This window comes from Arachis ipaensis, chromosome B7, assembly GCF_059453495.1.
Source record: "Arachis ipaensis isolate K30076 ecotype BB chromosome B7, ASM5945349v1, whole genome shotgun sequence".
Lineage (NCBI taxonomy): Eukaryota > Viridiplantae > Streptophyta > Magnoliopsida > Fabales > Fabaceae > Arachis > Arachis ipaensis.
Genome location: NC_142442.1, coordinates 140,988,615 through 141,002,418, shown reverse-complemented (window position 1 = coordinate 141,002,418; position 13,804 = coordinate 140,988,615). Strand labels below are relative to the sequence as shown.

Below are 13,804 nucleotides of genomic sequence, written 5' to 3'. Positions count from 1 at the left end.
TTCTGAAGTGGGTACGAGATCTGTGAGCGATATCCGTTGTTTAAATACCAGCCTGCTTTATAGCTTTTTTGCCACACTAACTACCGCTTTGTTTTGTGAACGCCTATCTTGACTTGCACCCTATTTTGTTCCTTCAAGTTTTTGTAAATTCGTGAAATTATATAATCTTTTTGCATCGAGCCTATCTTGTATCTTCTGCCTTACACCATACTCTACCCTTATATTTAAAACTTATGGTTATTCGGCATTTGAACATATATATATATATATATATATATATATATATATATATTTGAGGACAAAAATTTTATAAGGTGGGTGGAATGTAAGACCCAAAACTTTTGAAAAGACTTATTATGAACTAATTTCAAATTATATATTTATTTACAATTTTAATTTCAGGACGAAAATTTTATAAAGTGGGTGGAATGTAAGACCCAAAACTTTTGAAAAGACTTATTATAAACTAATTTCAAATTATATATTTATTTATAATTTTAATTTCAGAAATTATTTCATTGAAGATAATTAGAGACAACTTTGATTAATTGAATTTGATATAAATTAAGGTTTTTATCCAAACTCTATAATTATGGATTATTTTTCTATTTTACAATTTAGAATTTTAAAAATTCAAAAATGATAAGATTTGACTATTTAAATTATAATTTTATCTAATTTTATAATTATTGAGTTATTTTCTGTATTTAAATTATAAAATTAGTAGTTATAGAATAATAAAAATTTTTATATAATTTAATTCAACTAATTGATATTTTTACGATTTAATACTTTTAAATTTTAAAAACAAAGAAAATTAATTTTATTATATTATAATAATTTCAATTAAAATATTTAATTTCAAACCAAATAATATTTTAATATAATAAATAATATTTTAAAATAATTTAAAAAATTTAATTAAATTTTAAATTAAACCCAAAATCCCCAAATCAAAACCCTAACCCTAACACACATTTCCCCCCCCCCCCCTTTCCTAGCTAAAACCCTACCCACACACACTCATCACCAACCCACACACACAAACAAAACACACGCACACAACACAGCAGCAGCTGCTGAAAAAGAAAGAAGAAAGAAGGGGAAACGGAATCAGCGAAAGGGGGAAGAGGGAGATCCGAGAAGGAGAGGGTGCCGCTGGAGGGAGGAAGCTGTCCGCGCCGCCACCATCGACAAGCCTCGGCGCCGTCGCCATTTGAGCCGCCGTCGAGGCAGAGCCGCGGAGAGGGAGTAGACGCGAAGGAGAAGAGGCCGCGGGTCACCGTCCTCGAAGCCTCCGTCGTCATCATCGCGGGCTGCTGCTGCGCGTGTCATCGCCGCCACCTCTGGGTCCGTCATCGTCGAGCAGAGCCGTGGGGAAGCCACCGGGAAGCCATCGACGTCGCTGACGAAGAAGAGGGGAAGCGCGAGAGGGAGCCACCGGGGAGAATCGTCGCCGTCAGAAGCTGCTGCCGTCGCCGATTTGCATGCGCCGTCGCCGTTGAGCTCCTCCACCGCCGTTCGGGTCACTGGGAACGTGGCTGTGATCACCGGAACCACCATCGGAGTTACCGCTGTTTCAGTTCAGCCGTTCTTCCTTGTCTGGGTAAGCGTTTCGTTCCGGAACATTTGAATGGATATTTCTGTTTCAAGTTGTTTAAGGATCTGAGGTTTTGGTGTCATAGGATCAAGTTACGGGTCTTGCATGCTGAGTTCTATGACTGTTGCGTGCGACATCAAGCTGCTGCGTCATCATCAGAGCTGCCACTGTTCTGTTCTTTGGCTTATTCGTAAGTACAGTATGTTGTTCCTCGTCCGAACCTCTATAGTTGCTATTCTGTTGTATGTTTCTAAGGTCTTTGCAACGTTATGCTTTAGGATTATGTTTCGGTTCTTGTGTGCCGTGATTAGAGTTGCCGAGGATGCGGCTGCCGCCGTTGCGGGCCGAGAGAAAACGGAGCTTTGTCACGTAGTTGAATCGCGAATGAGGTAGGGGCTTTTTCTAAAAATTAATTTATTTTAAATTGGAATTGTTATAAATTGATATGATGTGCGAAATGCATTTCTGGTGATTATGTAAGTCTTATGAATTGTGTGGTTTATCTTGGATGAATATGGTTGTCTGTTTGATTGCATTATTGACTGATTTTGTTAAATTGGAGATTTCTGAGTTGGTTTGATTTAAAATGATTTTGATAGTTTGAAAGTCTAAATTTTGTTTTATTGGAAACTGATTTGGTCTTGAACCCGTCCGGAAAGGGTTGAGGATTGGTTTGGTTGGGACCCGAAAAGGGTGGCAAAGTCCAAACTTTAGGGGAGGTGCTATTGAATTTTCTAAAATTCTAAAACTTTGAAAGTATTAAATCATAAAAATATCTATTAGTTGAATTAAATCATATAAGTACCCTTATTATTTCATAACTACTAACTTTATAATTCAAATACAGAAAATAACTCAATAATTGTAAAATTAGATAAAATCCTAATTTAAATAGCCAAATCTCATTATTTTTGAATTTCTAAAACTTTAAATTGTAAAATAGGAAAATAATCCATAATTGTAGAGTTTGGATAGAAACTTTAATTTATATCAAATCCAATTAATCAAAGTTGCCTCTGATTATCTTCAATGAAATAATATCTGAAATTAAAACTGTAAATAAATATATAATTTGAAATTAGTTCATAATAAGATTTTTCAAAAGTTCTGGGTCTTACATCTACAGCCGAAAATAAGCTACAGAAATCGATGTTATAAATAAATTTGTCCAGCCTTCTCTTGACATTTCCTCTCTGCCAAGTGTATGGTGGCCCTGAGAAACCCAAGAAATTCAGGTTACAGTTTCTCATACAGCTAATAAATTTATTGGTGTCTTGTGAAAGATTAGAATTTCCCCCCGGTATCTTCCAAAGTGACGACTGAGTTAAAATCTCTACTTAGGCACCAATGAGCATTTATTTCCGTAGCTAACTCACAAGGGAAAGAATATTTTTAATGGATCTTCCATCTGACCGGCCTTTGAAGTTCAATACTAATGAACATCTGACTTGAACTGTCCTTTCATCCGATACGACTTTTGATGGCTTTGTAACAAGTATCAAACTTGTAGCACCTTCATCTAGTTTTCCATTTATATCACCTACATGCATTGGTCCCTGATCGATGTCTTCATCCTTTATAACGTAATTATTTGGATTTATGACTTAATCAAAATTATCCCACCTTGATGTATTTTCATTAACAGGAAAACATTGGGGCAACACTTGTTGTAGGTGGAAAAAAAAACATCCATAAATATGTTTGTGTATGCTCCACCTTGTAGAGATGTAGACCAACTATTTTAGGTGATAGATCAACATTGCTAGCATCAAGAATCATTGGATCACTAGCAATATTCTAATATGCTTTCAATTCTTTTTCTTTTGCTTTAGGAAGAGTGGTAGAGATATAATCATTTAAGTGAGCCCAAATAAGGCTCTCGCTTTAAGAAGAGTGTTAGAGATATAACTATTCATCTTATCTCCTCCTATTAGCTTAAGTTTTTGGGAGGAGTGATTTTATGACACTAACTCCTCTAGTTTACTCCATAGCCAGCTCTTATTTCCCACTTAAGGACTGCCATAAATCGCAATAAGCCACTATGGTTCCCCTTGTTCATAGCTTACTCTCATGTGCACAAGTTATTTTTTAATTAGGACAGGTTCGATATTCCAAAAAAACTTATTCCAAAGGCACCAAATGCCTCTTACAAAACAATCCGCTTCACTAATACATTAGGAATCAACCGAAATTATCCCACTCTAATGTATTTTCATAACAGGAAAACATTGGGGCAACACTTGTTGAAGGTGGAAAAAACCCATTTATGAATATTTCCATGTATGCTCCACCTCGTGGACCAGCTACTTTAGTTGATAGATCAATATTGCTAGCATCAAGAATCATTGGATCACTAGCATTATTCTGATATGCTTTCAATTCTTCTTTTGTAAGAGAGTTTTAAAATTTCACCAAAAGATTTTCTCAAAGAAATATCAAAGATAAAACCAGGAGAAAAATTCGGCTTTAAATCGCGCAAAAGAAGAACAATATAAAATAAAATAAATTAGCCGACCATATTTTTCGTAAATGTGTTTGAATTTGAGATGCCAATTCAATGCGTGTTGTGCGAGAGACTTTTTATCCGGGTAACTGACATTTGGGCAATACACACATTTATAACGTGGTTGTGGTGGTTGAAGTGGTTGTTCGGCAGTAGTTCACACATAGTGATGGCCACAAGTGGGGGCAGGTTTTGAAATTCAGATTTGGTGCTAAATGTTTTGAGAAAAGAAAGTGGCGCTGAACGAAAAGAGAGTAAAATTTGAGAATGAGTGGTTTCATGACATGGTATCAAATCTCTATGTCCTAAAGGTCTAGAATTTGATCCTTGGTGAACCCCAAAAGTAATAAAAATAACATAAGAAAAATAAAAGCAGAAAAGAAGGCCTATGAAAAAAAATCAAGCAAAGCCAAATAAAACTCTTGTTTGAGGCGGAGTGTTAGAGATATAATCATTCATGTTGCCTCCTCCTATCAGCTTAACCTTTTGGGAGGAGTTGTTTCATGACACTAACTCCTCTAGTTTGCTCCATAGCTAGCTCCTATTCCCCACTTGAGGACTGCCATAAGTTGCGGTAAGCCACCATGGTTCCCCTTGGTCGTAGTTTACTCTCATGTGCACAAGTTGTTTCTCAATTAGGACAGGTTCGATATTCCAAAAAGACTTATTCTAAAGGCACCAAATGCCTCCTGCAAAACCATCCGCTTCACTAATACACCAGGAATCTAAGCCTAGCTTTTTGATAGTTGCTTTGGATTTAGTCCCTGAAATGTGGGTTTCAAGAAGGAAAATTAAGTTAGTATGGAATCTATAGACAAGATCTTTAATAATAAAAGAGAACCTTTAGAGGTAGTTCCTCTACAATTCCAAAAAATAATATTCATGATAACTAAAAATAGTGATAAGAAAATCCTCTTGATAAGACCCAGAAAATTAAGCCTCCATAGGCTTATGTTCGGTGGAGACAATCTCCTCTTAGCTTCTAGAGTTGAATTAAGTTTGCCTTGGTTTTGGATGTCCATCATATTTTTGTCCAGGTTTTGATCACCTGAATCTGGTGGCTCCTGCGGACTGCTCTCCTTCTGTACTTTGCTGCCCATACTCTCCCCCACCCATGAACTTGGATATAAGTGCAGTCGAGTGAGAGTCAGAGAGGTCAGTGATATGCATATAGGACTCCTATTTACTCTTGGCAATTTCTTTATTCAGTTTGAAAAATTGTCTCTAATAGTCTTGGTGTTTGACTTCCTTCTCTCTAGAGGCCTTTTGCTGCTCAACCTGAGGTTCTAAATTATTTTGCTTCAGCTCCGGGCAGCTTTTGGTTTCTCTTTGGCTTGTTTATTCTAGTTTTGTTTGTTTTGCTTTTTCTTGCTTATATCAGCATCATTTTCCTTAGTAATGACAAAGGCTCGTTTCTGTTTTTGTACATCTTTCACCATATTAGAATGGTTATTTTGCTTGAGAGGGGTCTGTGTGTATTTTCTTTCCTTTTCCGCAGATTGTTGAATGATTTTAGGTTCATTATGGGCCCTCTGACCCTCTTTCTCCTAATTTTCTGTTGCCAAAACTTGAAATCTAGACGTATAACCTCCTCTTTTTTTCTTTTGGAATGTCCCCTGTTATCTGCTAATCACTTCTCTGGTTTTTCTTAACTAACATCCATGGACCATATAGATTTCTTGCTTGATTCTCTGCTCCATCAGTAACGAACCCATCAATTAAGACAAATTTCTTTCCTTTTTGAGGAATATTCTTTGATACTTCGATGCCAGGATTTTATTTTGCACGATTATCTGATCCTTCCTATTTTGTTGATCCTGATCATTATTCACTTTCTAAAATTGCTCCTTTCCTTTTCCAGCGTCTATCATTCTACCCCCATCTTCGCCAGCTGCCGCTGTTGCTGCCACTATGGGGCTGCCTTCTGATAGTTCTTGATATTGACCGATAGGGGTGTACATGGGCCAGGCCACACCGGGTTTGCCTAACTCAGACCCGACCCGAAATATATACCGGGCCTATGCTAAGGCCGGGTCTGGGTTAGGGCAAACCCGGTGTGGCCCGGCTCATGTACACCCATAGTGATTTGTTCTGCCCAAATAGAGCCTTTATTTGCTTGTGTATGATTAAACCTTGCTGCTTTATGACAGAATGAAGTAATTGACATTCTGGAGCCTTAATTTGTTTGTCATTTGAATTTAATTAAACACAAATGGAAGGATAAATGCCTTAGTTTGCTTCTGTTTTGCTTGCCATTTAGGTTCACTAATCCATCTTCATTAAACACAATGTAATAAGTGTCTTTCATATGACTGTTTGGCGTTCCTGATTTATCTTTTGTTCATGTAAATTGACTCCTTTATGGCTATGCTATTTATGACTGCTTGTTAAACCAACCATATTCGTGTCTTCTATTATTGTCTATGTTAATTAATTAATTTTATTAATTGCAATATATATTAAAACACACTGAATATTATTGTTCATTATTGAAAAGTTGAGTAGAAGAAACACAATCTCTGGAATCACTCTGGTCCCATTTTGGATTACAAAATAATAGTTTACAATCAAGTGAACTTGAGGAAGAAAATGAGTTAAGAAAGAAAAAGGAAGAAAGAAAGGTTGAGATATACATGATAAGATAAAGGGCATCCAAAAACAAATTGTGATGACTAAAAGATATATTTATATATGTATCATGTTGCTAAATGATAAAAAGGGAATAGATAGTGATGATGGTGATGTCTAGTTATGAGCATTAGATCCTGAATAAAAGTTCAAGTAGCATGTTCCTTTCAAAATGTCTCCTATCTGTTGACAGCTGAAAATTCAACAATAAAAGGAAGCCAATAACAGCTGCTTTCCCACTTATGAATTTGTTATTCTCAATAAAATCAAATCCCCTTGGATATTCATCAGCAAACATTCAACCTATAATCACAAACACCATGGAACTAATCAGTAGAAAGCTGAAATTTGCTTGGATCCAAAGTTAATTAACTATAGAAGCAAGATTTTAATGTTGTGAGTAGTACTCTGATTTTTCATTAGGGAACATGGAATTAATGTGAGTTGAATTTTCTGATCTTGTATGTACTCCAAGTTGATTTTAGCATATGCTACTTGATCCGTCTCTTTACTCCCCTCGGTTAGGTTTCCCTTTCAAATAAATGATTGAAATAGTGGAATCATTTTTAATTATATTTTGTTTTATTTTTTTCGTCCCTGAGTTGATATCTGGAATTTTTGCTGAATTTGTTGCAAATAGAGATTGAAAGTTGGATCTTCGTTTGCCTTAGATTGGGATGGTTATGTTTGTGAACTACTGAGTTGGTGCTATCTTATGAAATTATGGCTTGGTTAGAAAAATTGATAGCAACGTTGGCTCAACAAGGATAAATCATTTTGGCTTAACCTGTAGTAAAAAGTAAGCAATATTCACCATAAGTTCTAACTTTTTCCCTTATTTTGGCATATATATGTTTAGGTTGCCATTGCAATTGATCAAATGGATATCAATGGGCATGGTGATGCTGAGGAGAACGTGGGAGATGCTACAGAAATACAAATATAGTGCTAAGATTCAGTACCATATTTCTTACTTGATGGTCAAGCAAAGATTCAACAAAACTGTCTGGATTTCTCTCACACTCTTCTAACAAAGATTACACAATGTGTGCTCTTAAATGTTGCTTTTCTCCCTTCTCAGCTTAACGGACTCCCCTTTATAGAAAAAAATTGGGTATTTGAATGTATGTAGGTTAGAAGATTTCAACTCTTAGCGAGAGATATTGGAGGACATTATGTTGTTGGGTTAATGACATAATACAGATGGTTCTGCAAAAGAAACTGCTATACTTTCTTTGCTTTGCTTCTCTGTGTTGAGTGGCTATTGGACTACCCTTCAAAGAAAGCATGACCCTCATTTTCAGCGCAGCCAAGTTTCGTAAATGTGCCATATTACTCCACAACCTGAACTTTGCTGCACCCACCCCTTGTCGTTCGCTTATGCTTCTTGGTAATAATATTTCTTTCTCACTCTTTTTCTTTTATTGAGTTTAATTTCATGCAATAATATTGTGAAAAGTTTTACACGATCAACTGATCCAATTCATTTATTTAGACGATCTTTAAATAGTGTGAAAGTTAGTTATTTTCTCTAATGTAATGATATATTGAATGTTCTTGTAAAATATATTTACTGAAAGTGTATGAAAATTAAATTCATTTTATTTAGGTTGTTTCTCCCAATAATAAAACATAGTAGCTGAAAAAAATTGTCTTGCATCACTGCTCTCAAATTATGAAATTATATAGGCTATTGATAATGGAATTATCTAAAGAACCTAGAAATGCTTCAATTCATTGTATTTTTTTCTCGTGTAAACCCTAAGGACACTTCTGTTGTATCAGGCAAACATGTTGGAAAAGCGCAAGGGGCTTCTTATTCAACTGCATTACCAGGCAATGGTGGTTTCTTGAAAGACGAAGACTTTGGAAAATCAACGTTAGCAATGGACCTTGCTTCTCTCGTTGAGGAATCCTCCAAAATTCTAGAGAGTAAACCCAGGAGTAGGATGGAGTTCAAGAGATTTCTTGAAAACCGAATAAAGAAGAGGGTGAAGAATCAGTTTGTGAATGGAAAATTTCGTGGTCTAATGCAGAGCATTTCCGATGGAGAAACTCTACGTGATGCTTATAATTGCATAAGGATCAACTCTAATGTTGATGCAGAGTCAAGATATGACAGTTGCTTTCTCGATGACTTGGCAAAACAGCTCCAAGAGGGGAGTTTTAATGCAAGTGCAAATACTTTCTTTGTCTCAACAAGAGGATCAAATGACAAACAAGTTCTGGTCCTTCCCAATTTGAGGTTGAAGGTAGTCCAGGAGGCCATCAGAATAGCTTTGGAAGTTGTTTACAAGCCACATTTCTCGAAGATCTCACATGGCTGCCGAAGTGGTAGGGGTCGTGCCGCAGCATTGAAGTATATCCGCAAAGGGGTTTTAAACCCTGACTGGTGGTTCACGTTGCTTGTAACCAAGAAGTTGGATGCTGCTGTCTTGGCTAAGTTGATTTTGGTAATGGAGGATAAGATAGAAGATCCTGCTTTATTTGATTTCATTCGGAGCATGTTTGATTCTCAGGTGCTGAATCTTGAGTTTGGGGGTTTCCCAAAGGGACATGGTCTTCCACAAGAAGGGGTCTTGTCCCCTATTCTAATGAATGTATACCTTGACCTGTTTGACACCGAATTCCACAGGTTGTCAATGAAATATGAAGCTATATATGATGGAGTTGGAATGCATAATGATCAAGATAACTCCTGCTCCAAGTTGCGTGGTTGGTTCAGGAGACAGCTAGATGGTAATAGTGAGTGTATAGTTGAGAAGAATTCCAGCATCAAGGTTTACTCTTGTCGCTTTATGGATGAAATATTTTTGGCAATATCTGGTTCCAAGGATTCTGCTGCTAATTTTAAGTCCGAGATCCAAAGTTATTTGAAGGATTCTTTGTTATTGGATGTTGTTCAAACTGATTTATTGCCTTGTGAAGGACCTCGTGGTATACGCTTTCTAGGAACGTTAGTCAAAAGAAGTGTTACAGAGAGTCCTGGTGTAAAAGCTGTTCACAAGCTAAAAGAAAAAGTAGAGTTATTTACATTGCAAAAGGTAGAGGCTTGGAATTATGGGACAATTAGAATTGGGAAGAAATGGCTAGGACATGGTTTGAAGAAGGTTAAGGAATCAGAAATCAAGCATTTAGCTGATAGCAGTTCTATACTGAATAGGGTTTCCTGTTACCGCAAGTCTGGAATGGAAACTGACCATTGGTATAAACACTTAATGAAGATATGGATACAAGATGTTCAAACAAAACATGCAAGTGAAAAAACTATTTTATCCAAGTGTGTTGCCGAACCAGCTCTTCCGTTAGAGCTAACAGATTCCTTTTATGAATTTAAAAAACAGGCAGAGCAGTATATAACTTCAGAGGCAGCCTCTGTTGTTGAGCTTTTGCCAAATAATAACAGCTCATTGGGAAACGTGATGACAAAAACTGAGATTATAGCTCCTCTAGAAGCAATAAAAAGGCGTCTTTTAAGATATGGATTGACCACATCTAATGGATTCCCCCGTTCTACTAATTTGCTTATCATGCAAGATACAACTGAAATTATTGACTGGTTTTCGGGGATCATCATCCGCTGGCTAAAATGGTATGAAAGCTGTGCTAACTTTAATGAGATAAAAAACTTAATATCAGATCAAGTTAGGAAATCTTGCATTCGTACTTTAGCGGTGAAGTACCGCGTGCATGAAACTGATATAGAAAAGCGGTTTGATGTAGAACTCAGCAGGCTTCCATCAACACAGGATATGGAGGTGGAAATGACTAATGAAATGTCAGATACTCAAGCTTTTGAAAACGATGAGGCATTAATGTATGGAATTACTTACAGTGGTTTGTGTATGTTATCTCTTGCAAGAATTGTGACCGAGGCAAGACCATGTAATTGTTTTGTCATAGGGTGCTCTTCTTCAGCACCGAGGGTCTATACTCTTCATGTTATGGAAAGGCAGAAATCTCCTAGCTGGAAGACTGGGTTTTCGACTTGCATTCATCCAAGCTTAAACAAACGACGAATAGGATTGTGTAAGCAGCATCTGAGGGATTTGTATCTAGGATATATATCGCTTCAGTCCATTGACTTTGGTGCATGGAAGTGAGTGTCCACAATTATACCAGAATCTTTATCAGGATTGGGTATTGGTCATGTATTACTTCAGTCTATTGATGGTGAAGCACGGTTAGAGATCAGGTATAAGATCAAGATGAATACTTATATCCAATTCTTTTAAAAGGTAAGGTAATTCCTGTTCTCTTTTTGTTTTATTTTATTTATTTATGGTAGACAGATTCCAGGTCATTCAATCATATAATTTTTATTTAATAAAGTTTATTTTAATTAATTTGACAATATTTACACAAGAAGGCATCAGAAAATGAAAATGAAAACACAACCTGCATTTTTGGTGTCGGCTATAAGGAAATTTTGTTGCTCTGCCAAGTGCCAATGTACATTAAATTATCATGTAATCTTTTAGAATTGCATATATGTTCACTCAAAAGGTCTTGGTGTAGACTTCAAATTATGGACACAAGTAATTGTAGGTTCAGGCTGAGGATTAAACTTACCATATATAACAAAATAAATAAGAGAAAGCTTCTCATTTAACTGGTGACCAATTTTTCATCTTTCTAGTGTAGTTTTTGCTGTGCATAAGTTGATTTTTTTTTATATCATTGCCATTTAGTAGTGAAAACCAATCATGGACACCCTTTACGGGAAGATTAGGTTTGGAGTGTAATTCTGGACCAAAGGAACTTGATATTCAGTTTCTCCTTTAGTTAAACTTTTGTTCATTTTTCTTTGCTGGACCTAGGAATCAGGATTAATTCTTGGCTGAGCCATAATTTATAGAGTTCCCGAATTATTACTGTTTCATTGTTCTGAAGTCGCAGAACAAAATCTACTTTGATATGGAGTGAGTTTTCAGTTATTGTTCCACCATGAGTGATGTATTTTGCATGTTTTTCTGATGGTTAATCTTTAACAATGACAAGTTGGCATCTGCCAGTGACTTGATTTTGGAAATGATACTTTCTAACATGAGTTCTATATACTTACTGCTGTGATATAACTTATTCTAGTTTTTTATTTCCATGATAGATATACATCATATACATCCTTGTTTAGCTGGGTAATGGCAAATGCAGCATGGTTTACATGTCCTTCAAGCAGTCCTTACCACATAACGCCATGCTGTTTTTCCCGTTAAATGAAGACATTCAGTGATTAGCAAGCAAGGATTGGAATGATTTGTTCCTTTCAAAGCTTGTGTATGTGGTTAGTTGTCATTGATCATAAGGCTTGCGCCATTGATTTTGGGACTTTCGGCCTTTTTAAAGTGTCTTATGGGATGCTGGGTGACTTGGTCTAGGACAATGCCACAATGGTTTCACCGAATTGTGTGGTAATATAGTCATAATTTTAGTAGTTGCCTTAAATTTTATTTACTTCGAAATATTTATCTGTCATGCTTATGCATTACCTTAGTTGACATTAATGTCTGGTATGTGAATCAGGCCATCAGGGTAATATGTCTATAAATATTGGACATCTTGCTTATTCCCTTGATTTTTTACCTATAAATACTGCCCATCTTCTACAGACTGCATGCATGCTCTTTTCTTCTGCAAGGTGACTTGTGCTAACTTTTGTTTGGATTTTTAGTTTCTTCCATGATATTTTCTTTTTCTTTTTTTATGATCCATGAATTGTCTGGTAAGATTTAGTTCCTTTTGAGCTAATTTAGTATGTAGTCTTGTTATTTTTTCTATAACCATTTTTTCCCCGTAATTGTTATTAAAGGTTATGCCAATTTATGCTTAATCAAATAGACAATTGGTTTGCAGATACAACTATGCTTTCTTGTGGGACTTGAAGAATGGAGCCGTGGTGTGTGCTCTGCTCTTTGCTTTTATGGAGCTGAAATCGTATGCATGCCTGCCTCTGTTAGTGACTTGTGACGGTGGAAGAGATTCATTTATATATGGTTCTTGAGCAAATTTATTGAAATAAAAGAAAAAATGCAGTTTCTCCGTTTCAAATGAGTTAGATGTATACATGTTAACAAGCATTTCCTTAAGTTGTTTTATATGCTATTCTTATTCGTAGGCACTAAATATATACTTTTTTCTGTAGAAAAATCCTAACTATATGAGTGCTAATTTGATTCTTATTTTCCGTGGCTCAAGTCTGTTTACAGTTTGCATGATATTAGTGCATCCATATTTGAACTTTGGACATTATGCATATTTACCCAACAATAATGCTCTACATCTATGCAAAAATCATCTACAAAACAAAGGTGAGAGATTTTAGACCCCCCACTTGAGAGAGTAATAGGCTCCCAATCTTTGTTTTGAACTAATTTATTTATTAATTGAGATAGACGCTCAATACAAAGAACAAAAAGATAAGAGGATAGGGGTCTCCCTGGCTTATTCCTCTAGTTGGAGTGAAAGATTCTTGGGCCACTAGTATATTATCCGAACTGATCCTGCCAGGCACAAAACTAGATTGGGTGTTAGCAATTAGAATAGGCATAAAAACTTTCAATCTAGAAGCAATGATTTTAGTTATAAATTTATAGCAAATATTACAAAGATTAATAGGTCTAAACTGTCCAAAATTTTCCGGTGAAGGAATTTTTAGAATAATGGCTATTAAAGTCTTGTTAACGTCCGTAATCGTATAAGGTTCTTTAAAAACATCTTTCACCCAAGTTATAAGGTAGCGTTTGTTTTGAGGTATTGACACAGAAACTGAGAGACTTGAGATCCAATATCGTGTTTGTTAGTTCAGAGACTGGTACTAGAATTTCTGTCTCTGTCTCTAAAATTTCAGTATTTCAGTACCTCCAAAAAGTAGGGACACAGGAGACTGAAATTTTTAGAGATGGAGACTGAAACTTTAATAATATTTTATACCTAAAATACTTTCATTTCAATTAATTAATTTCAATTTTATCCTTTGTGCAAATTAAATTAGAGTTTTATTTTTTTTTTAATTTCTGTCTCTCATTTTGCACCAAACAGAATACTGAGATTTATTTCAATCCTTGTCTCTTAGT

General features: G+C 35.8%; 1 protein-coding gene across 9 annotated transcripts; it reads left to right on the top strand.

Annotated features, from left to right (window-relative positions):
• Positions 1-1,013: 1,013 nt before the first annotated feature.
• Positions 1,014-12,910, top strand: LOC107606257 (Intron maturase, type II family protein). Of its 9 annotated transcripts, XR_015892124.1 has the most exons (9): positions 1,014-1,606; positions 1,686-1,790; positions 1,879-1,989; positions 7,591-7,689; positions 7,835-8,121; positions 8,517-10,974; positions 11,839-12,142; positions 12,255-12,369; positions 12,585-12,910. XR_015892124.1 is itself a non-coding variant. In XM_088493176.1 (6 exons), exons 5-6 carry the CDS (start codon positions 8,019-8,021, stop codon positions 10,832-10,834), a joined length of 2,421 nt encoding a protein of 806 aa, XP_088349302.1. In that variant the 5' UTR covers positions 1,014-1,606; positions 1,686-1,790; positions 1,879-1,989; positions 7,591-7,689; positions 7,835-8,018; the 3' UTR covers positions 10,835-12,910. The 9 variants fall into 9 exon arrangements, 1 of the variants encoding a protein (XP_088349302.1); XR_015892125.1 differs by lacking the exon at positions 12,255-12,369; XR_015892123.1 differs by having other exon boundaries at positions 11,839-12,369.
• Positions 12,911-13,804: the final 894 nt, after the last annotated feature.

Coding starts and splice junctions, on each gene's coding strand:
- LOC107606257 (XM_088493176.1), top strand. CDS start 8,019: ATGACCCTCATTTTCAGCGCAGCCAAGTTTCGTAAATGTGCCATATTA. Junction 8,122..8,516: donor TCGTTCGCTTATGCTTCTTG/GTAATAATATTT, acceptor CTGTTGTATCAG/GCAAACATGTTGGAAAAGCG.